The 22409-nt window shown below is 44.7% G+C and overlaps 1 protein-coding gene across 1 annotated transcript; it reads left to right on the forward strand.

Moving 5' to 3' along the window:
• Positions 1-3555: 3555 nt before the first annotated feature.
• Positions 3556-13448, forward strand: LOC309521665 (vomeronasal type-2 receptor 26-like; the record flags this gene model as incomplete). Its single annotated transcript, XM_082204375.1, has 7 exons — positions 3556-3634; positions 6639-6924; positions 7851-8142; positions 8528-8608; positions 9430-10296; positions 10521-10704; positions 12547-13448. 7 exons carry the CDS (start codon positions 3556-3558, stop codon positions 13446-13448), a joined length of 2691 nt encoding a protein of 896 aa, XP_082060501.1.
• Between the last annotated feature and the right edge of the window lie 8961 nt (positions 13449-22409).

A 22409-nucleotide genomic window follows, 5' to 3' on the forward strand; every position in this document is an offset into this window, starting at 1 on the left:
CTATTAATATGTAATAAAGGAAGACTACTGATCACAGAATGTAGATGAAAAAGCCTGTATAACATGGTAGAACGTTATGAACATTTAAAAAAATTTAAACATCATTCATGTGAAGATACACAGCCACATCCAGCTTTTTTCAGAAAATGAATTTCAAGCTGAGGCTTCAAATCAATTGAGCAACATTTATTTCCCACTGGCATTATTCACCTACAAATGCTACATAAAACCCAGCTTCTCTGAATTTATCTTCTCTGTGAAATGGTTTTCATCTCAGCCTATAGAACATGGGACAATAGGAATCTTGTGTTCAGCTTGGGATAACAGCACTAATAAGAAGATCACAAATTCTCTCATCTTGCAGTGTTCATTTCAGATACCAGTTCATTTCTTTCCACTTTGTTATGCAAGTCCCCCTGTCTTGAAACGAAAGGATGTTAGGCCTTAACCCACAGCCTCTTCAGAGTAGGGTGCCTGGCAGAAATTCAGTCAGTTGCAGTCGGGGGGTTTTTTTGGAAATGGCATTTTGAGTTTAGGTATATTGAGTGGTTAAAAGAAAATTCACTTAATGTCTCTATCCCTGTATAACCTTTAGAAAATATCTGAAGGCAGCCCTGCATAGTGGAACTTCTTATGTTTGATGTTTTATTATGTTTTTATATATGTTGGTAGCAACCCAGAGTGGCTGGGAAAACCCAGTCAAATGTGTAGGGTGATGATGATGATGATGATGATAGGGAATTGGTCTGAAATATGGGGTGTTGGGTGAGGGGTAGTACCTCTGGTGGGGGGACATATCATGCTCCTTCTGGCATAGTTGTTCTACCATTGTTCCCCACCCTACACTCAGCTCTTGCCTGTGGCTCCTAGAAGCTGTGAGTATGTGACAACAGCCACACCCCGGGAATGGTTTTGACTGGCCAGCTAAACCAGGTGAGGGTAGCTGATGGGTTTCAAACCACGGATGAGTTAGGGACTTACCCTGCAGGCAAAGACAGGCTCTGGTGGATTGAGCGGATGAGACAGTGACTCCAATGGTCAAAAGGGCTGTTTCTGCTCATGCTGAGAGGGAGGTGAGCAGCAGATGTGGCTTGTTAAACTGGGAATGTCGCCGATCTAGGAGAAGGAAACCTCTGATCCTATGTCTGCACTGTCTTGTGGGAGATCTCTGAGAGAAGAAAAGACTAAGGAGTAAACCCTACACAAAGCTGGAGTGGAGTCCCTAAAATGGTTTTATGTCACCTTGCATGCCTCCTTCCTGCAACTCCTTCACCCAAGCTGGTGCCAAAAGTAATGCTCTGCCTTTCTTTGGACCACATCAGTGATGCTAAAGTGTGTGGGAGGGGGCCGTGTCATCTGGGTAATCCAGGACCTCCTTGGGCTTGCATGCCAGGGAGGTCTTTTAACTTCAACCCCAGTGGACAACTTCATTGTCTCTAAGACAGATAGTTGTGGTCCAGTTACAGCTCCACCCTCCCTAGGCAGCGACTAAAGTAAGATGTGATAAACTAAACAATCCAGCAAACAATTATCTGGATTAAAAATGGCTACAAATTCATTGATTACAAGAGTAGGTGGAATTTTGGCTCAGGTGTTGTGTGTATATCTGTTCTAGCCTTCTTCAGGAAAGCTGACATATTTCCAGGGTTTTGCCAAGGATTCTGACCTCAATGTTTTTCAGCTCCCTCCATGTGCTCTGATTGGAGGAGAGTCTGGCTTCTCCCAGCAGCCACCACAACTGCCTTCTTTCATTGGTAACCTTATTTAGACACTGAGAAGAGCAGAAAGTTGTGCTCCTCAACAGTGGCTGCCCAAAGGAGGACACACGGATCCCAGGACATGGTGCAGGTGTGTTTGAGGAAGAGTGTTGGGAAAACTAGGAAGCTCCCTTCAGGACACCAGTTTGCAACTGGACTGCTTACTTGCCTGGGGCACTCGCAATTGCAAGAGAACTACTCACTAACAAGTATGCATTATTATTTTGAACTTACTGTAAGTCACAGAGCTCAATGCTCTAAGGAGATACCTTAGTAATTATCTCAAATTGCTGGGTTTCATCATCCATCTTGCCAAACCCCATGTACATTATATCAAGCCATGAACACAATCAATATCAGAGTGTGAAAGTGCATATAAAATAAATCCTGTGTCATTTAGAGCCCAGATGAGAAATTCTGAACGTGCAAGTTTTCATGGACCAAATCTCTGGCATTTTCTCTTTATCAAAAGAATCCAGAGTCATTCAATAAAAGTTCCTATGATGCAGTTTATGGTAGATGAGATAGAAATCTGACTTCCGGCATCCCTGTTGGCCCCAAGATGGTAGGAACCTTTCTGCTGCTGATCCTTCTCTTCCTGTGGCTGCAGTTGCCTCCAACTGAGAGCAAGGAACACTCTGCTAGATGCACCATGATGGAGCCGTTCCAGCTTCCATACCAGAATTATCAGAGAGGGGACCTAGTCATTGGAGGAATCGTTACCTATTTCGGGTTTTTATTTGAAGAAAAGGATTTCCATGAACACCCAAACACAAAGCTTATAGATGAACTTTTGTAAGTAAAATCCTATCCTTCATAGTGTACCCTTGGTGAGCTCAAGTATGCTACAATTACACCAAACATACAATGGCATCCTCAGAACACGTTTCCACGTGATTTTCCCCCCAGTAGGAATGTTAAATATATATTTTCTTCTCTTTACATTGTGATCTGGTCACCTTCTTTGTTGCTTTATTCTGCTTCATGAGGTTTCTGTTTTCTGCCTGTTCTTCTTTCTCATCATCTGATCCCATGGCTCTTACCACTTTCTCCCAACTTCATCCTCATCCTCCCTCTGTGTTTCCTTTCCCTCCATTAACGCCCGGTTTTCCTTTGCAACAAAGCTTGATCCTCACTTTCACAATCACTATCATTTAATCTGACAGTCACAGTTGAATGTGACATATGAATATCATAGATTTTGGGTTATACCTGCTGTTATGCAATGTAAACCATTGGGTAATAATACCAAGTATTGCAACTGAGTTTTATGCAGAGTAGACTCCTTGCAATTAAAACACCTAAGTTTGTCTGATCTATTAATCCTAATGGGCCTTCTCTGAGTATAACTAACATTGGCTACAGCATTTTTGGTACAGCCATAATTTTATTAGAAGGAGAGAAGGATGGAGACTCAGTTACCGTGAAAGAATAGATCCTATTCCATCTGATGTGCTCTGGTCTCTACTCCCCACCTACACCAAACCCTTACTATCTGAGAGGCACCATTCTCATCCAATGAGTGTTCGTTGGTTGCTGAAAGGAAATAAGGCGTTAAGGGAAGGATGTGGCAAATTATATACATGCATGTGAGCTAGGAAGTTACCTATGTGCTTAAGAGGGCAAGGAAGGGAATACCTCTGACACACAGTATAACTCTTTTATTAGTGACACACTGAAGTACTACCAGAATACTCTCTCTCTGGTGTTTGCTGTCAAAAAAATAAATGAGAGCCATAATATCTTACCAAATATGACTTTTGAGTTCCACGTCACTGATTGCTACTTAAACGCAAGGATGACTTATCAGAACACCCTGAAACTTCTGTCCATCACAGAAAGGATTGTCCCCAACTTCAAATGTGATAAGAAGAAAAGTAAGGTAGCTTTTATTGGGGGACTTGACTCTGACATCTCCCTCCACATAGCTACTGTCTTAGGCATCTAGAAGATTCCACAGGTATAGTAAGTGTGGGGGCTGTGAATCTCTTCTGCCTCGGGTACAATAATTATCTTCTGGATTCGCAAAGCTTTCTTTTACTTTGGTTCATTTTTCTGAAAAAGTAAGTGTGAGAGGAAAATATATACCTGATACAAAGGCATCTGGGGGAGTTTTGCAGTAGTGGTTGGAGCGGAGGGGCTTTGGTACTCGCCTGACTTTGTTTCCCATGTGTCACTGGGAAGCAGCAGAGAGGTTGGAACTGGGCATATGCAGCAGCAGGATTCTTCCTCCTGCTCCCAGGAAGCTGCACAACACCAGTTGCAAGAGGTCAGAGAAACCCTGCTCCTCCTCCTCCCCACCAACAACTGCTAGAGATGCACATTTTGCTACTGTGAGACCAAGATTAGTAGTAGTAGTAGTAGTAATAATAATAATAATAGTAATAATAATAATAATAATAATAATAATAATAATAATATATTTCTACCATGCCCATCTGGCTGGGTTTCCCAAGCCACTCTGAGCGGCTTCAAACAAAAAATAAAAAATACATTAAAACATCATTAAAATACATTAAAACATTAAAAAATACAGTAAAACATCAGTCATTAAAAACTTCACTAAATATAAGGAAGTTGTCTTATATAGAGTCAGAACGTTGATTTTTCTATCTCAGTGCTATCTACGAAGCGTCTATGGATCTATTGATGGTTACTAGACATAAACACAAGTTCAGTGTCAAGAGGCTTGTGACTACTAAATGTCAGGAACACAGAAAGCTTCCTGGTTCTGGGGTCAGATTATTGGTCCGTCCAGCTCAGTATTATCTATACTGACAAGCAGTAGCTCTGCGGGACTTCAGATGAAGTTCTCTCAAAACTTTGGGCATGAAAAGTAGATCCTCCTTCTGCTGTCTACTCAACTGCATTTTTACTATTATATTGGTTTTAATAACTGTCTTATGTAGATTTTATACTTGGCTATTGTTAGATGCCCTAGGCTCTGATGGGAAGAAGAGCAGCTAATACTTTATGTAAAGTAGGCCTGAGAGCACTCAGTGAAGGTAATAAACCACATTTCTTTACTGCCACCATCTTCAGTATCATCCAGAATTCCTACAGTGCTTGAGCTCTTGTGTTCAGCTGGCACTGTGGTGCTCAGTTGCCACATTGTTTTCACCTTTTTCTCTCCTTGCCCACTACTGATTTCCTCTCTCCATACTTGAGGATTTGCATTTGGGTAGAATTCCTTCACAAAAGTTGTCCTGACTGGTAGCTGAAATACATTATTTTCCTTCAGCAGGTTATGCATCCATAAATGGATTTCTTTCCTTTTCACCCTCTTCAGTTCCACAAACATGTGTCCTTTTTTCTCAGTTGTGGCTGCCCAAAGGAGGACACACAGATCCCAGGACATTCCTGGATCCAATCAGAGACCAGGCTGACTTCTTTAAATCTGGGATGTCCTGCTCACAAGAGAACAGTTGAGTGCTATGTTCTATGTTCTCCCTATGGCCTTCCTCCAGCTTATTCACTTCTATGTCTTCTTTAAAGGAAGTGGAATTAAGTGGAGGGATATTAGGTGGACCTAGGAGATCAGGGTTAAAATCACCAATCACAGTGTGATCTTGAGCCAGCTGGCTGCCTTTTCCTTATGAGTTTTTATAAGCCAGTAGTGGGAAGGGTCGAATACCACTGGAACACATAACCCACAATTCCTCTTTGAGCCAGCTTTCCATTTTTCATTGAACTGGGAAGGTTCATAGGAACCCAGGTTGCTTGCTTAGGAACAACACCGTGAAGACCTCAGGAGAACCCTGCCAAGCTTTAGTCTCCAAGTATAGCCTTTCCCTTAGGTGCTTCCATCAACAGGGACACTTTATTGTCTGCAAATCCAAGAGTGTTTGACCATGCAACAATTGTGCTGCTCCAAGAACGCTCATACCTAACCTCACGCTGTGGGGTAACAGTGAAAAAAACTCAAGAAGGATCTTATATATTATCTCTCCTCCCCCCCCCCCAATAAATAGGAAATATTGGGATTTCAGTTTGTCTCTGTCAGTCACTCTGTCAATTTCATGACCTTACTGCCCTTTCCCTTCCTACATGCCACAACCCACATGTATTGTATGTTTCAAGTTGTACCACTGCATTTCACCTTCATGAGTCCACTCCATTGTACCACTCCATTGTCACCTTCATGAGTCCCTCACATTGCTTTCAAAACTCTAAGATGACAAAAGGAAATTCCCCACTTCCATAGGCATTGATCTACATTTGTTAATATGCAGTAACTAGTCAGTTTCAGCTGTTAGTCCATGCAATGTGGGATTTCTGAAGTGTATAGAAAAACAGATGTCTGCATACACTAACCATTTCTGTAAGGAAATGTAACATTCTGCATTGCACCTGCAACTGGAGCCGGTGTTATTTTAACTATATTCTCCCTTCCCTTAACTATTGTACAAGGAAACATCCCTGAAAATCATGTCTCCATTGGTAACACATGTACAGTTTTGGGAAATGGTGCAGGTGTGATTGAGGAAGAGTGTTGGGAAAACTAGGAAGCTCCCTTCAGGGCACCAGTTTGCAGCTGGAATGCTTGCTTGCCTGGGGCACTCGAAATTGCAAGAGAACTACTCAATAACAAATATGCATCATTATTTTGATCTTACTATAAGTCACAGAGCTCAATGCTCTAAGGAGAAACCTTAGTAATTATCTCAAATTGCTGGGTTTCACCGTCCATCTTGCAAAATCCCATGTACACAATGAACACAATCAATGTTAGAGTGTGAAAGTATATATAAAATAAATCCTGAGTAATTTAGAACCCAAATGAGAAATTCTAAACGTGAAGGTTTTCATGGACCAGATCATTGGCATTTTTCCCTTATCAGAATTATCCAGAGTCATTCAATGAATGTTCTTGTAATGCAGTTTATGGTGGATTAGAGAAAAATGTGACTTTCAGCATCCCTGTTGGCCCCAAGATGGTAGAAACATTTCTGCTGCAGATTCTTCTCTTCCTGTGGCTACAGTTGCCTCCAACTGAGAGCAAGGAACACTCTGATAGATGCACCTTGATGGAGCCTTTCCAGCTTCCATACCAGAATTATCATAGTGCGGACCTAATCATTGGAGGGATTGTTAATTATTTTGGCTTTGTATTTGAAGAAAAAGATTTCCATGAGCACCCAAACACAAAGCTCATAGATGAACTTTTGTAAGTAAAAATCTCTATCCATCATAGTGTACCCTTGGTGAGCTCTTGTATGCTACAATTACACCAGTCATACGATTGTACCCTCAGAACACGTTTCCCTGTGACTTTTATCAAGGAGGGGTGTTAAACATATATTTTCTCCTTTTTACTTTGTGATCTGGTCACCTTATTCTGTGTTGCTTTATTCTGCTTCTTGGGCTTTCTATCGTCTGCCTGTTCTGCTTTCTCATCACCTGATCCCATGGCTCTCACCGCTTTCTCCCAACTTCATCTTCAACCTCCCTCTATGTTTCCTTTCACACCATTAACGTCCGGTTTTCCTTTGCAGCAAAGCTGGATCCTGATATTCACAATCACTATCATTCTGACAGTCACAGATAAATGTGACATATGAATATCATAGATTTTGGATTATACCTGCTGCTATACAATGTAAACCATACTGGATAATAAAAAAAGCAGGCGCAAACTTGTTTTGCCAAAATGAAGTATCTATCTGGCTGGTTTACAGAGTAGACCCACTGAAATTAATATACCTAACTTAGTCTGAACTATTAATCATAATCGGCCTTCACTTAGTATGACTAACATTGGCTACAGTAATTTTTGTACAGCCACAATTTTATTTGAAGGAGGGAAAGAGGGAAACTCAGCTACCATGGAAGAATAAACCCTGTTCCACCTGATGTGCTCTAATTTCTACTCCCCACCTACACCAAGCACTGATTATCTGAGAGGCTCCAGTCATAATTTCTGACTTGGCAACTTCTCATCCAATGAGTGTCCATTGGTAGCTGAAAGGAAATAAGGAGTTAAGGGAAGGATGTGGCAATTTATGTACATGTATGTGAGCTAGGAAGTTACCAATGTGCTTAAGAGGGAGAGGAGGAGAATACCTCTGACACACAGTATAACTCTTTTATTAGTGACACACCAAAGTGCTACCAGAATATCCTCTCCCTGGTATTTGCTGTGAAAGAAATAAACAAGAATCCTAATATCGTACCAAATATGACCTTTGGGCTTCACATCACTGATAGCTACTTAAATGCAAGAATGACTTATCAGAACACCCTGAAACTTCTGTCCATCACAGAAAGGATTGTCCCCAACTTCAAATGTGAGAAGAAGAAAAGTAAGGTAGCTTTTATTGGGGGACTTGACTCTGACATCTCTCTCCACATGGCTACTGTCTTAGGCATCTACAAGATTCCACAGGTATAGTAAGACTGGGGGCTGTCAAGCTCTTCTGCCTCGGGTACAATAATGATCTTCTTGGTTCTCAATGCTTTCTTTTACTTTGGTTCATTTTTCTGAAAAAGAGTAAAATATATAAATAATACAAAAGCATTTGGTGGTTGGAGCAGAGGGGCTTTGGTGCTTGCCTGACTTTGTCTCCCATGTGTCACTGGGAAGCAGCAGGGAGGTTGGAACAGGGCAAATGCAGCAGCAGGAGTCTTCCTCCTGCTCCCAGGAAGCTGCACAACATCAGTTGCAAGAGGTCAGAGAAACCCTGGTCCTCTTCCCCACCACCAACTGCTGGAGATGCACATTATGCTATTGTGAGCCACAAATGGATTTCTTTCCTTTTTACCCTTTTCAGTTCCACAAGCATGTGTCGTTTTTTCCTTCTGGTATCTCTCTCCACATGGCTACTGTCTTAGGCATCTACAAGATTCCACAGGTATAGTAAGTGTGGGGGCTGTGAAGCTTTTCTGCCTCAGGTACAATAGTTATCGCCTGGGTGCTCCACGCTTTCTTTTACTTTGGCTCATTTTTCAGAAAAAGGAGGTGAAAGATAAAAATATAACCTTTTTTTTCTTTTCTAAAAGGTTTCACAAAAATTCGTCAGCATATCAGTGTCCATTTCTCTCATTTTTGTAAGCAGTTCTGGATAATCCACAGGTTCCCCAGCCGTTTCTCCTAATGTAATATAATTTTGGATTTCATTTTCACTAATGTATGCACTTTTGTGACCAGTGTCATTTGAATATAAATCTTTGCTTTTGGTTGGGGAAGCGAATTGCAAATTTCAGAGAAGTACAAATGTCTGAGGATAGCTGCATTTTGGCTCACAAATTGTTGCAGGAATTCTGAATCAGGAGATTTTTAAAATTATTAATATGTTAATTGAACAGAATTCCTCTCCTAACCCTAGTTGTGTCTCATCACAAAAGTTCAAACTAAGCAAGGGAAATGCTTGTCCTGATTATGCCCTCTAGCCCTGACCACTTTTGCTCAATGGTCAAGGAGTCCAGGAAGTTCTGGAGAGCCATACGTTTCCCCTCATGAAATATACGACAATGTCTAAGTACAAAAGAGTTTCTGAACAGACAATACCTCCACAGTTAAGTTGAGCAGTGCTTCTTTCTTCCCAACTAACAAAACCTGTGGGTATAGGTCAGGATCTTGCATTATTTTAGTGGTATAGGAAAACTTGATGCCTTTATTTATAACCGTTTGCTCTAACTCTCCAATTTTTGTGGGATTGATTTCTTCCTCCAGATTGCTTACTGTGTATTAGCTCCAGTGAGAAGCCCAGAACTGCAGCCCCAGACATTCTACCGAACGGTGCCCAATGAGAAATATCAATATGCAGGGATTGTCATGCTACTTCTATATTTCCAGTGGACATGGGTAGGAATAGTGGCATCCGATGATGAAAATGGAGAGAGCTTTATGAAAACCTTAGTGCCAATGCTTTCTCAGCATGGAGTCTGTGCAGCTTTCAGTGAAAAACTACCAGCCTTATCTCAGGGTCTAGATAATTTCAGTTCCATGGAAGTCATTCGGGCCAAGTCCTCTTTCCTGGTAGCTTCAGAATTCAACATATTGGTTCTGTGTGCAGAACCTGAGACCATTACAGTTGTGAAATGGATGCAATATTTCTATTCAGTAGCTGAAGATGTTGCAGAGAAGTCTACAGGCACCGTGTGGGTTTTGACAGCCCAGTGGGCTTTCTCTTCAGAAACAATGCAAAGGTATTACGATATACAAGTCTTTGATGGTGCCTTATCTTTTGCAATTCACACAGAGAAAGTCCAGGGATTTAAAGACTTCCTTCAGACCCTGAACCCCAACTCTCCAAATGGAGATGGGTTCCTCCAGACTTTTTGGCAACAGGCATTCAACTGTTTATTTTCTGCTTCTAATGGGCAGAAGGAAAACACAAAGACCTGCACTGGCCATGAGAGTCTGGAGAGCCTTCCTGGGCATATTTTTGAGATGACCATGACTGGCCAAAGTTACAGTATCTATAATGCAGTTTATGCCATTGCACATTCTTTACATCAGATGCACTCATCCAGGCCAAAAAGCAGAATGATGGCAGGCAGAGTTGGGCTCGATCCTCCAAAACTGCAACCTTGGCAGGTGAGATTTCCTATTCAGAATAAACCTTTGCAAAGTTGAGCAAGAGAAATGAGAATTGTGAAAAATTAAGAATTTGCTAGAAATACTTATGTGTTTCAAATGTTGTAGACTGCACAATTTTTAACTACTTTCCATTGTGTGAAATATATTGATAGATATTTCTCCTTTGTAAAATCAATAAGACTCTCATTTTTAAAACTTTGCCTTTGTTTTCTTCTGTCTAGCTGCACTCGTTCTTGAGGAGTATCTCCTTCAACAACAGTGCTGGGGACTTAGTGTCCTTTGATGAGAATGGAGAATTAGCAGCTGGATTTGATATTATTAACTGGGTTACTTTTCCAAACCAAACCTTCTCCCGAGTGAAAGTAGGAAAGATAGTTCCACAAGATTCACAAAACATAGACTTCAGTATGGATGAGGGAGCCATCACATGGCACAGAGCTTTTAATCAGGTGGGACCATTGGGTTTTTAAAAATGAGATTTTTTTATTAAGAATACAAATAATAAGGTTAATGTAGATATTCTTTATCATTAATTAGCAAATTGTTTAAGTATAACCCATGTTATTTTACCATCGCACATGAGGTGAGAAGTAGATATTTTCTTCTTTAGAGTTCTGGTTTGAAAGTATATAATGGTAATATATTCCACTATATTGCATATGGAATATTGTTGACTACCATCTCCCATCCTCCCTTATCACTGGCCAGGCTGGTTTTCAGACTGATGAGTGTTACAGTTCAATACCATCTGGTGGACCAGTGCTTCCACATCCCTGATATATAGGATTTCAAAACATTTCAATGCGTTGCACATTTATGTACGAGTAAATCATGCTGAACCAAGTGAGATTTACAGCTCAGAAGACAAGGACAGGATAAGTTACCCATTTGTTTTGAAAGAAGATTGATGGTCTTGTGGAGCTTCCTATGTTACCTTATTTTTAACTCCCTGTATTTCAAATTCTGGGGACACAGGTGGCGCTGTGGGTTAAACCACAGAGCCTAAGACTTGCCGGTCAGAAGGTCGGCACTTCGAATCCCCGTGACGGGGTGAGCTCCCGTTGCTCGGTCCCTGCTCCTGCCAACCTAGCAGTTTGAAAGCACTCAAAATGCAAGTAGATAAATAGGTAAGGTAAACGGCCTTTCCATGTGCTGCTCTGGTTCGCCAGAAGTGGCTTAGTCATGCTGGCCACATGACCCGGAAGCTGTACGCCGGCTCCCTTGGCCAATAAAGCGAGATGAGCGCCACAACCCCAGAGTCGGCCATGGCTGGACCTAATGGTCAGGGGTCCCTTTACCTTTACCTATTTCAAATTCTGTTGTCTTATCTGTCCTCTCTCTATCCTCCATCTTTATGTAAATGAAAAATTCAATATTCCTTCTCATTCACTCCCAATATTTACATCACAGTTTATCTACACATACAACATGCCTTTCTGGAATAATGTTAATCAGTTAGCTGATCTCTTCTCTTTGGTTAAAACTGTGTTGTTCACAAGGCACAAGAGAGCTACATTTTCTCCTCTTTTTATGGCTAGGTGCTGCCCCTTGCCTTGTGTAATGATCACTGCCAGCCAGGCAACAGCAGAAAAAAGAAGGAGGGGCTGCCATTTTGTTGCTATGATTGTGCTTCATGTCCACATGGGATGATTTCAAATCAAACGGGTAGGAGACTTCACCTGCTATTTTGTATAAGCTTCCTGATGTCTATTTCAACTGTTTCCCTCTATTAGTAGTTCAGTGCTCCTGAACAGAAGAGCAGCTGCACTGATATCTGGAAGAAAAAAGTGACAGTTGGGGAAACTAAATCCAGAACTTTTACAAAGGAGATATCTGGAAATAGGTGTGGAATATGTCTGGTGTTCTCTGCCTGCTTCCCACATACTACATTGTTAGGAGTTAATAGTTTTAGTTGTGAGCCAGAAAAAAGCACAAAACTGTCTCCTTATGGAGAACTGTCCTCAGCCCAGCCTCTGAGCCCAAAGTGGCTGTTCTCAAGAAGCCTCCATCACCCTGAAGATCTCTCTGGGTGTGACCAACTTTAGCTAAGGGCACAACCAAAGGCCATGTTTCTGATCATTAACTGCAAATGAAAGACAGAGTAGAACCTATTGTGGTTTATGCACAAAGACAGGAGATTGTACAAACAGTTTTCAATATACACTTATCTCTGATACTTATTCCAACTAATTAATGTCTTATTTGTTGGAACTCATATATCACACATTTCAATTTTATTTTTTTCAGATATGGATTATTGTTTCCAATGCCAAGATGATCAATTTCCAAACAAGGACAGAGATCAATGCATCCCCAAACACCAACATTTTCTTTCCTATGCAGAACCTTTAGGGTTCGTTTTAGCTTCCTTAGCCCTGGTCTTTTCTCTGGTCACAGCTGTGATACTTGGCGTCTTCTCTAGGAATGGGGACACTCCCATTGTCAAAGCCAACAACCGGGACCTCACCTACACTCTGCTTACTTCCCTCTTGCTCTGCTTCCTCTGCTCCTTGCTCTTCATTGGCCAGCCTCACCCAGTGAGCTGCTCTTTACGACAAGCTGCTTTTGGCATCATTTTCTCCATTGCTGTGTCTTGTGTCTTGGCCAAAACCATCACAGTGGTTCTGGCTTTCATGGCCACCAAACCAGGATCCAGGATGAGGAAATGGGTGGGGAAATCTCTCACAAACTCAGTGCTTCTTGCTTGCTGCTCTGTTCAAACCAGCATTTGTGCTGCTTGGCTCTGTACGGCTCCTCCATTCCCAGATGTGGACATGAACTCTCTGGTGGAGGAAATCATTGTGGAGTGCAACGAAGGTTCTGTCGCGATGTTTTATTCTGTCCTGGGTTATCTGGGATTCCTGGCCATGGTCAGCTTCACTATGGCTTTCCTGGCCAAGAGGTTGCCGGACAGTTTCAACGAAGCCAAGTTCATCACCTTCAGCATGTTGGTGTTCTGCAGCGTTTGGCTGTCCTTTGTTCCCTCTTATCTGAGCACCAAAGGAAAGCAGATGGTGGCTGTGGAGGTCTTTTGCATCTTGGCCTCCAGCGCAGGTTTGCTGGGTTGTATCTTTGCCCCCAAATTGTACATAATTCTTCTGAGGCCTGACTTGAACAGCAGAGACCACTTAATTCTGAGGAGCAAATAGGAATCACCTTGTTTTGATGGTTTTAATTTTTGCATTGTTTGCTGGCATTTATTGGAAGAAGACCACACAAAGTAATTCCTTGTATTTCTCAATTCGTATCCTTTTCATCTTTTTCATCCCTCTCTTGTCATTGGCTATTTGTATACAGCCTTTTTCACAAATGAATCTGTGCTGAAAGTGGTCTGCAGAATAATCTAAATCTAAACACTGTAATACATGACAACACAGGAAGAGCCTAGTGGATCAGGCCCATAGCCCTTCTGGTGCAGCCTCCTGTTCTCACAGTGGTCACCCAGATGCCTCAAAGGGAAAGCTGCAAGCAGGATTCAAGCAGAAGAACACTTTCCCCTCCTTCGGTTTCCAGCAACTCGTATTCAGGATCATGGCTGCCTCCAACTGTGGCATCAGAGCTGAGCCATCCTGGCTAGGAGACATCAATAGCCCTCTCCTCTGTGAATTTGTCTAGGGCTCTTTTAAAGCCATCTAGTCTGGTGGCCATCACTGCCCCCTGTGGGAGTGACTTCCATAGTTTAACTATGTACTGTATATACAGCAACCATGCAAAATAAGACATGAAACCAATGGAATGTAACAGTGGTAAAACATTAAATGAATAGTTGATTAAAACTTTTATCATCAACAATGCACAGTTCATTTATCAGGTTTTTTCCAAAATATCTTGTGTATTTGTGCTTTGAATATAGAGCAATGTTCTCATGCAGGGATTTTGTTTTGAAACTTTTTGTCTTGTAGCCCTTGAAACAGCAAGTTAGTGGCAGCTGCTGCTCATGGGGACTATTAGGGAAGGAGAAGGCAAGGAGACCAACGGGAGGTGGAGCCAGAGTCAGTAAATAGAACCACCACATGATTTGCTGAGGTCCTGCAGGTAGCTTGGGGGAGGAAATATGAGAATTTTCTTTTTCTTTTTTTATAAAAGTTTTTATTAGTTTTCAATACAATATACATATGGTACCATACCAAAGGTTTATCACAAATTATATATTATGGACTTCCTTCAGCTTATCTGCCAATCATCCGTAGTTAAAGACTCTCCTCCCTGGAAGAGAGGGGAGTGGTTGCGGGTGGGAGCTGAGCTCCGCCCCTAGCAGGGGCGTTAGCCCCCTGCCTCCCCCACTCACCTGGCTGGCGCCCACGCCCATCAGCAGGCACCCAACCAGGTGCCTCCGAGGGGGCGTGTTCAGCAGCCTAAATGCTGCGGCGCCAGCCCAACAGAAGAAATGCAGACTTGTCATGGAACATAAAAAGTGATTTGGATGAGATTGCTGCCTTGTGTCCCGGAACAACGGTGTTCTGGTCCTCCTTCCTGAAGAGAACTGTTTGGCACGGTGCGCAGAACTGTATGGCCATTGAAAAAACCAGGAAACTCTTAAATCGGGCAATAGCCCGTTGGGTGCGCGTTATGAATGGCCGAGTCATTTTTCTTGACCGTATCCGGATCGGCGATCAGGCCTTGTACCGGAATGACGGGGTTCATCTCTCAGAGCAGGGGAATGACATTTCGTTGGATAGCGTCATCAGCAGCATTAGGGATTGGTTGCAGCTGTGAGGGTATTGGCGGCGAGCCTTTTCGGCTCGGGTGGCGGTTAGGCATTGGAATAATGTGTTGTGGTGTGTCGAAGGGCTAGGTGTGGCCATCGCCTATGCCTTCAATTTTTGGGTATTCCGTTAAAGGAATCTGGCGGTCGTGTATTCTGTCTGATGCCTGCTTGGCGGGAGGCCATGGCACGACCCTCGGTGACATCAGGGGAGAGCCTATAGTTGGATTAGCATCAACAGGCTCCACCTACTGGTGAATAAACCCCCTCGTTTTAGACATCCAATGGCTAAGCCAATAACTTCTCACTGCTGTAATCAATAAAGTTGTGACCTTTTCTTGCCCATTAACCTTATATCACGTGTCCTTGTGTATTTATTTCACATCGCGGGGGTCGGGTCCTCGAACCACAAATTTTAGTTACACATTTCTTAAATTGAATACTGCCTTTTTATATACCTTCCCAATCTTATTTTTCTTGTTTACAATACTCCTCAACCTTTCACAGAGCTTCTTGAAATCCCACGAACGTTGTTTCTTCATCACATATATTTTTCAGATACTCTACAAATTTTCCCCAGTCCTTGATGAACTTATGGTCTCGTTGATATCTAATCTTCCCAGTTAATTTATCCAGTTCTGCATTGTCCATCATTTTCGTTCTCCATTCTTCCAGGGTCGGTACTTCCTCCTGTTTCCATCTTTGGGCCATTAATACTCTCGCCGCTGTAACTGCATATTGGAAAAGTTTACAGTCCTTTCTATTTATTTCATTTCCTACTATTCCTAAGAGAAGAGCTTCTGGGGAAATATGGCAGTTTTCATGGTAGTGCCCCAATAACCCTACTACTCTCCACTGCACCTAGTACCTGTGTCTATAAGTGCACACTTTGTAAACTGGATCTGTGAATAGCCCAGAGACATCCTGTGATGGTCTGAGGAGGCTGGCCTGCCTTGCATCGCATTGAGAAAATGATGGCTGCTGTCATGTCTATAGCACCATGGTTCATTGTAATGAACGGTTGTAGAATAATCCAGAAATCATCTGATCTGTCAGTCACTATACTTATGAATAGCAGCAAGATAACGTAAGATAACATTATTTTATGAAGCAATCCTAAACATAACTATGGTGCACATGGTTGAAATTTTAGTGGGGAAATTAGTTTAATATAGTAAAGGTGTATCCCTTCATGGAAAGAGATCATCAGTGTAAAGCATGTAACTTCTGCCAAGTCTATACTTTATATATGTATTTGAAAACTATATTATACATATATCTATTTATATGTAATCAAGGAAAGCTGCTGATCACAGAATGTTGCTGCAAAAGCCTGTATAACATGGCAAAACAGTATGAATGAACATTTTTAATCCTTTCAGTCATCATTCACATGAAGATACACAGCCACATCCCACTTGCTTCAGAAAATGAATTTGTCACATTTCCAAGTGGGACTTCCAAACAATTGTTCGGTATGTATTTCCCATTGGTGCTCATTCGCCTAGAAATGTCACCTCAGACCCAGAATCTCTGAATTTATCTTCTCTGTGGTGCGGGCTCCACGCTGGGAGAAAGCCGCCTCGCGTGGAGACCCCCCCCCCCACTGCTTCGGAAGCAGCAGCAGCAGGCGGTGGTCTCTCCTCTGCACCAAGTGGCTTTCTCCTGGCACGGAGCTGCCCAGCGTATTAGGCGACTGGGCTTATAAGACGAACCCCCAAATTGCAGCTGCAAATTTGGGGGGTCGTCTAATACGCCCAGTTGCTTAATATGCCGTAATCTACGGTAAGCAATTCACCACTGCCCTAATTGTGTCCTCACAGTTTCTCCCAAAGGAGTTCTTGGAGTTGCTCCAGATCTTTTTCTCCATTTCTAGATAAGAATGGACCTCCGGAACAAATTAAATTAGTAACTGGAGGTGCCACTGTATGTCCATAGGGGGGATGCTATAGTATTCTTCATATCATGAATATTCTTAATTCTACTTTCTTGTGCTAAAAATTGTAGGTTGTGACATATGTGGGTCATAGGTGACATGGGGGTGGGGCAGCATACCTCTCCATCATCCGAGATCACAGAGATGTCAGAGAACCCATTTTCCCCACATGAATGATCAGCTGGTCCTTGGGCCTGAAACTCAGCAAACATGATGCTCTGCAAGCCCCTGCTATCAGCTGATCTTTGGGGCCTCACAGTGCTGCATATGGAGCTATGCAAGGAACCCAAGAGCTGCTTGTTGGGGTTTCCATAGCTTCATGAACACAAACTGCAAGCCTGATCTATGAACTATCATCAACAGCACTTGTAAAGCCCTTTGTGTGGGGTTTTGTAGGTGCTCGTGACAACTGAAATGCTCTTCAGTCCAGCCACTCTGTATCTGCCCTACAAGGAGAAGATAAACTCAGAGAATCTGGGTCTCATTTGTAGGCAGAGGAGGGCCAGTGGGTAACAAATGTCATTCAATTGTTTTGAAGCCCCACTTGGAAATGTGGCAACTTCACATTGTGAAGCCAGATGGACGTGTACATACATGTGTATCCAGAGGTGGATGATGACGGAAAGGATTAAACATGAAACCTCTTAATTGTCCATAATGTTCTGCCATGTTGTACAGCCTTTGCAGCTACATTCTGAGATCAGCAGCTTTTCTTGATTACACAATAAATAGATACAATATAGCCTTGGCAGAAGTTACGTGTTTCACACTGATCTCTCCCCATGAAGGGATATACCTTTAGCACCCGACGAATGGAAGATCAGTATAGTGACAGGATAACAAACTGACAGAACAACTTTATGGAGTTAAAAATTGGTCTCAGCTTTATTGGTTACAGATGTAGGTTGGAGGCTATTTCTAGGAATGAAAGGGATAGGAGCTGAGAAATACAAGGAATTAGTTTGGTCTTCTTCCAATAAATGCCAGCAAACAATGCAAAAATTAAAAGCATCAACACAAGTTGATTCCTATTTGCTCCTCAGAATTAAGTGGTCTTTTCTGTTCAAGTCAGGCCTCAGAAGAATTATATATAATTTGGGGGGAAAGATACAACCCAGCAAACCTGCGCTGGAGGCCAAGATGCAAAAGACCTCCACAGCCACCATCTGCTTTCCTTTGGTGCTCAGATAAGAGGGAACAAAGGACAGCCAAACGCTGCAGAACACCAACATGCTGAAGGTGATGAACTTGGCTTCGTTGAAACTGTCCGGCAACCTCTTGGCCAGGAAAGCCATAGTGAAGCTGACCATGGCCAGGAATCCCAGATAACCCAGGACAGAATAAAACATCGCAACAGAACCTTCGTTGCATTCCACAATGATTTCCTCCACCAGAGAGTTCGTGTCCACATCTGGGAATGGAGGAGCCGTACAGAGCCAAGCAGCACAAATGCTGGTTTGAACGGAGCAGCAAGCAAGAAGCACCGAGTTTGTGAGAGATTTCCCCCCCCATTTCCTCATCCTGGATCCTGGTTTGGTGGCCATGAAAGCCAGAACCACCGTGATGGTTTTGGCCAAGACACAAGACACAGCAATGGAGAAGATGATGCCAAAAGCAGCTTGTCGTAAAGAGCAGCTCACTGGGTGAGGCTGGCCAATGAACAGCAAGGAGCAGAGGAAGCAGAGCAAGAGGGAAATGAGCAGAGTGTAGGTGAGGTCCCGGTTGTTGGCTTTGACAATGGGAGTGTCCCCATTCCTAGAGAAGACGCCAAGTATCACAGCTGTGACCAGAGAAAAGACCAGGGCTAAGGAAGCTAAAACGAACCCTAAAGGTTCTGCGTAGGAAAGAAAATGTTGGCGTTTGGGGATGCATTGATCTCTGTCCTTGTTTGGAAATTGATCATCTTGGCATTGGAAACAATAATCCATATCTGAAAAAAATCAAAATCAAATTTGTGATATATGAGTTCCAACAAATATTTATTTTTTTAAAGAAATTTTTATTATTTTTCCAAAAACACCAAAAGAAAAAAGAAAAGAAAGAAAAGGAAAAACAATACAATACAACACATCAAATTAACAAAACAAGACTAAGACAATAAGTTAAATCATCCAATTTCATTATCCCTTCTTTCATTCACTTATTTCCATGACCTCCTCACACCTCCCTTTCTGTATTCCACTTCTGTTAATTATTTCAGCAATTCCTTTCCATCCTTCTCTGTTTTCTATCCTCTAATTATCTTAACTCATTCTAACCTTATTTTTCCCTTTAATATTCTATTAACCTATCTGTACTTTAATTCCTTACAATATTTCTACTAAAGCCATATAACTTCATTTCAACATTTTTCTAACATTCATTAATGTCAGAGCTGCCACCCAGTCCCAGCTCACATAGGACCAAGTCCGCCAGCGTTCACTTTATAAGAGTCTTTATTAAGTTACAGGTTTCATTTCCGAACTGCAGCGTGCAGCTCTACACCTTCTGCCCTAGGTCGGCGAAGACCCGTCTGAGTCCCCGCCTCTTGCACACCAGCTTAATACCCTAGCCTTGCTCCACCTCCTTCGCCTCTCCCTACGTCTCTGGGTCCTTCTGCCCCCCTGGGCCTCCTCCCTCCTACTCTCCTCTGACGCTGACCCCCCTGATCCTTCTGCCTCCTTGCGGCGGGCTTTGGGACCTGGCTCACTCTCCGGGCTGCTTACTGCTCCAGCTTCCGCTGCATTTGAACTTGGCGCGCGCGCCCAACTCTCTACTTTCCTCTTAACCGTTGCCTCGCTCTCTGAGGAGGGCGTGACCACCCCTGACTCGTGCCCTCCCTCCTGCTGACAGCCTCCGGAACCCGATGCCTGGCTACCTTCCTCCCTGCTGCTCTCAGTCTTGAGCGTGGGTCCCGACTTCCAGCTGCTGCCGCCCTCAGTTATGAGCGTGGGTCCCGACTTCCAGCTGCTACTCTCTGAATCTCCTCTGTTCCCTTCCTCCTGGGGTGTCCCCCCGGATCCCCCCCTTGCTCTGCTCACTGGGGCTCCCTTTTGGGAGTCCTCTGACTCACTGCTTAGGCTTGGAGATCTCGGGTCGTCATCATCACTCATTTTCCCTTCGGATTCCTCCCCCTCGCTCTCTGCTTCCTCCCTTCTCTGCGTCTCTGCTCCTGAACCCCTGACATCCATCCCCCCCTCGAAGCCCCCCCCTTCCCCCCTCCCCGCTTTCAGGTGTGGGTGCTGGGTGCTCCATCATCACGGGAGGGAATGCCGGATACAGTTCGCTCCCCGTGGTTGGCCGCCAACTGAAGACCTCCGAGTCTTCCTCCTCGCGGTCGCCGACGTTGACCTGTTCCGCTTCCATCTCTGTACCGCCGTGCTCGAACCCAAGGTCCTCCCCGAACACGTCCATGTCAGTCTCTGCGTCGGTCGCTCGACCTGGCATCTCCAGCCACTTCCGGCGCCATTGCTCCTCCGGTCGATCGTCCCACCAATACGAGGTGTCTGACGCCGAACCCGCCGGCGATCCTTCTGGGGAACGGGTGCTCAGTGCGGGTTCCCCGTCCGAGTCGAATCCATGGAACGCGCTGGAAGAAAGTGTGGGCGTGAACAGCCAGTCGTCGAAGAAGCTCGCTGGCATGGGTCTGTGTGGGAAAAGGGCATGAAACTCGTCCTTGAGCAGGGGTTCCTCCAAAGCGTAGTCTGGCACCCAGCTATTGGCGCTGGCCCGGGTGCCCTCTCTGGCTAGGAGGTATTCGACTCCCTCTTCCCCCCATCTGGAGTCCAAAATCTCCGTGACCTCGTTGATGGGGTCTTGCTGCGTCACCCCTCGCGTCTCCGTCCGCTCCCGGAACGGACTCGGTGCCGTCCCTGGCTCCTGGAATCTGTGAGGTGCCTTGTAGGGAGTGAGCACCGACCTGTGGAACACCGGATGCATTCTGGAACCCTCCGGCAGCACCAGTCGGAAGGCTACCGGGTTGATCTGTGCTTCGACTTGGTACGGACCAATTTGCTTGTGCCCCAACTTCTTCTTGGCTAGTGACCTGGTCGGCACTGCGTGGGCTGCCAACCAGACCCAGTCTCCCACTTGGATCTCTTCGCCAACCCGCCTGTGCTTGTCAGCTTGCACCTTGTAGGCGTGCTTAGCTAGCTCCAGCTGCCGTCTGAGTTGATCGTGTACCGCCTGCAACTCTGACGCGAACGCGTCCGCCGTCTGTGGTTCTCCGTCCCCCACTCTCTCCCGTCCCGGGAAGGTTCTGGGATTCCTCCCATTGTTGGCGAAGAACGGCGTCACCCCTGTGGACACGTGCTTCGTGTTGTTGTAAGCGAACTCGGCGAGCGGCAGGTAATCCACCCAGGTCGCAGGTTGTTGATTGGCATAGCATCTCAGGTACTGCTGCATGATGGCATTGACCCTCTCTGCTTGCCCGTTGGTCTGCGGGTGTCTTGCTGATGCCAGATCGACCTTGACATTTAGAAAACTCATCAGCTTCTGCCAGAAATTCGAGACGAACTGGCGCCCGCGGTCGGACAGGATAGACCGCGGCAGACCATGCACTTTGAACACGTGATCTATGAACAGTTTGGCGGTTTGTTCCGCCGTGGCCACCTTCGCACACGGAATGAAATGTGCCATCTTGGTGAACAAGTCCACCACCACTAGTACAGCTGTCTTGCCTCTCGAGCTGGGTAGATCCGTAACAAAGTCCAGGGCCACCCTCTCCCACGGTTCAAACGGCGTTTGCAGCGGTTCCAGCAGTCCCGCCGGTGGTTTGTGCACCGGTTTGGCCCTCTGGCAGGTGTCGCACCTCGCAACGTAGTCCGCGACTTCCCCTCTCAGTCTGGGCCACCAAAAGTCCCTTGCGACTAATTCCACCGTTTTTTCCGTGCCAAAGTGCCCGGCCGTGGGTGCGTCGTGCAGCTGCTGCAGTACCTTGGCGCGAAGTTCGTCTCCCGGCACGTAGATGGCCCCTTTACGTAAGAGCAAGCCGTCTCGTATCTGGAACTCGTCGCCCTTCGCCGTGCCCTTGTGCACCTCTGCCATCTTCGCCTGCGCGAAGGAGTCGTCCTGCAACGCCCGCCGCACCGCATCCAGGTCTACTGTGGCTGAAGCGCACGCCCACGCTGTTGGCGCGAAGATGTGCATGGCTGCCGCTGGCGTCGCCTCTTCGAGGTATTGCGGTTTGCGGGACAGTGCATCCGCCATGACGTTGGTGTCGCCTGGGACGTACTCTATTCGGAAATTGAAGTCAGCAAAGAACTCCGCCCAACGTATCTGCCTCTGGTTCAGGAACTGAGCCGTGCGCCAGTGCTCCAGATTCTTGTGATCCGTGCAGACCTGCACCGTGTGCTTGGCGCCGATCAGGAAGTGCCTCCACGCCTTGAAAGCTGCATGAATGGCCAGCAACTCCCTGTCCCAGATGGTGTAGTTCTGCTCCGACTTGCTGAGCTTTCTGGAGTAGAACGCTCCCGGCCTCCAGACCCCCTG

The sequence above is a fragment of the Podarcis vaucheri genome (genome assembly GCF_965113315.1).
Source record: "Podarcis vaucheri genome assembly, chromosome: 16".
Lineage (NCBI taxonomy): Eukaryota > Metazoa > Chordata > Lepidosauria > Squamata > Lacertidae > Podarcis > Podarcis vaucheri.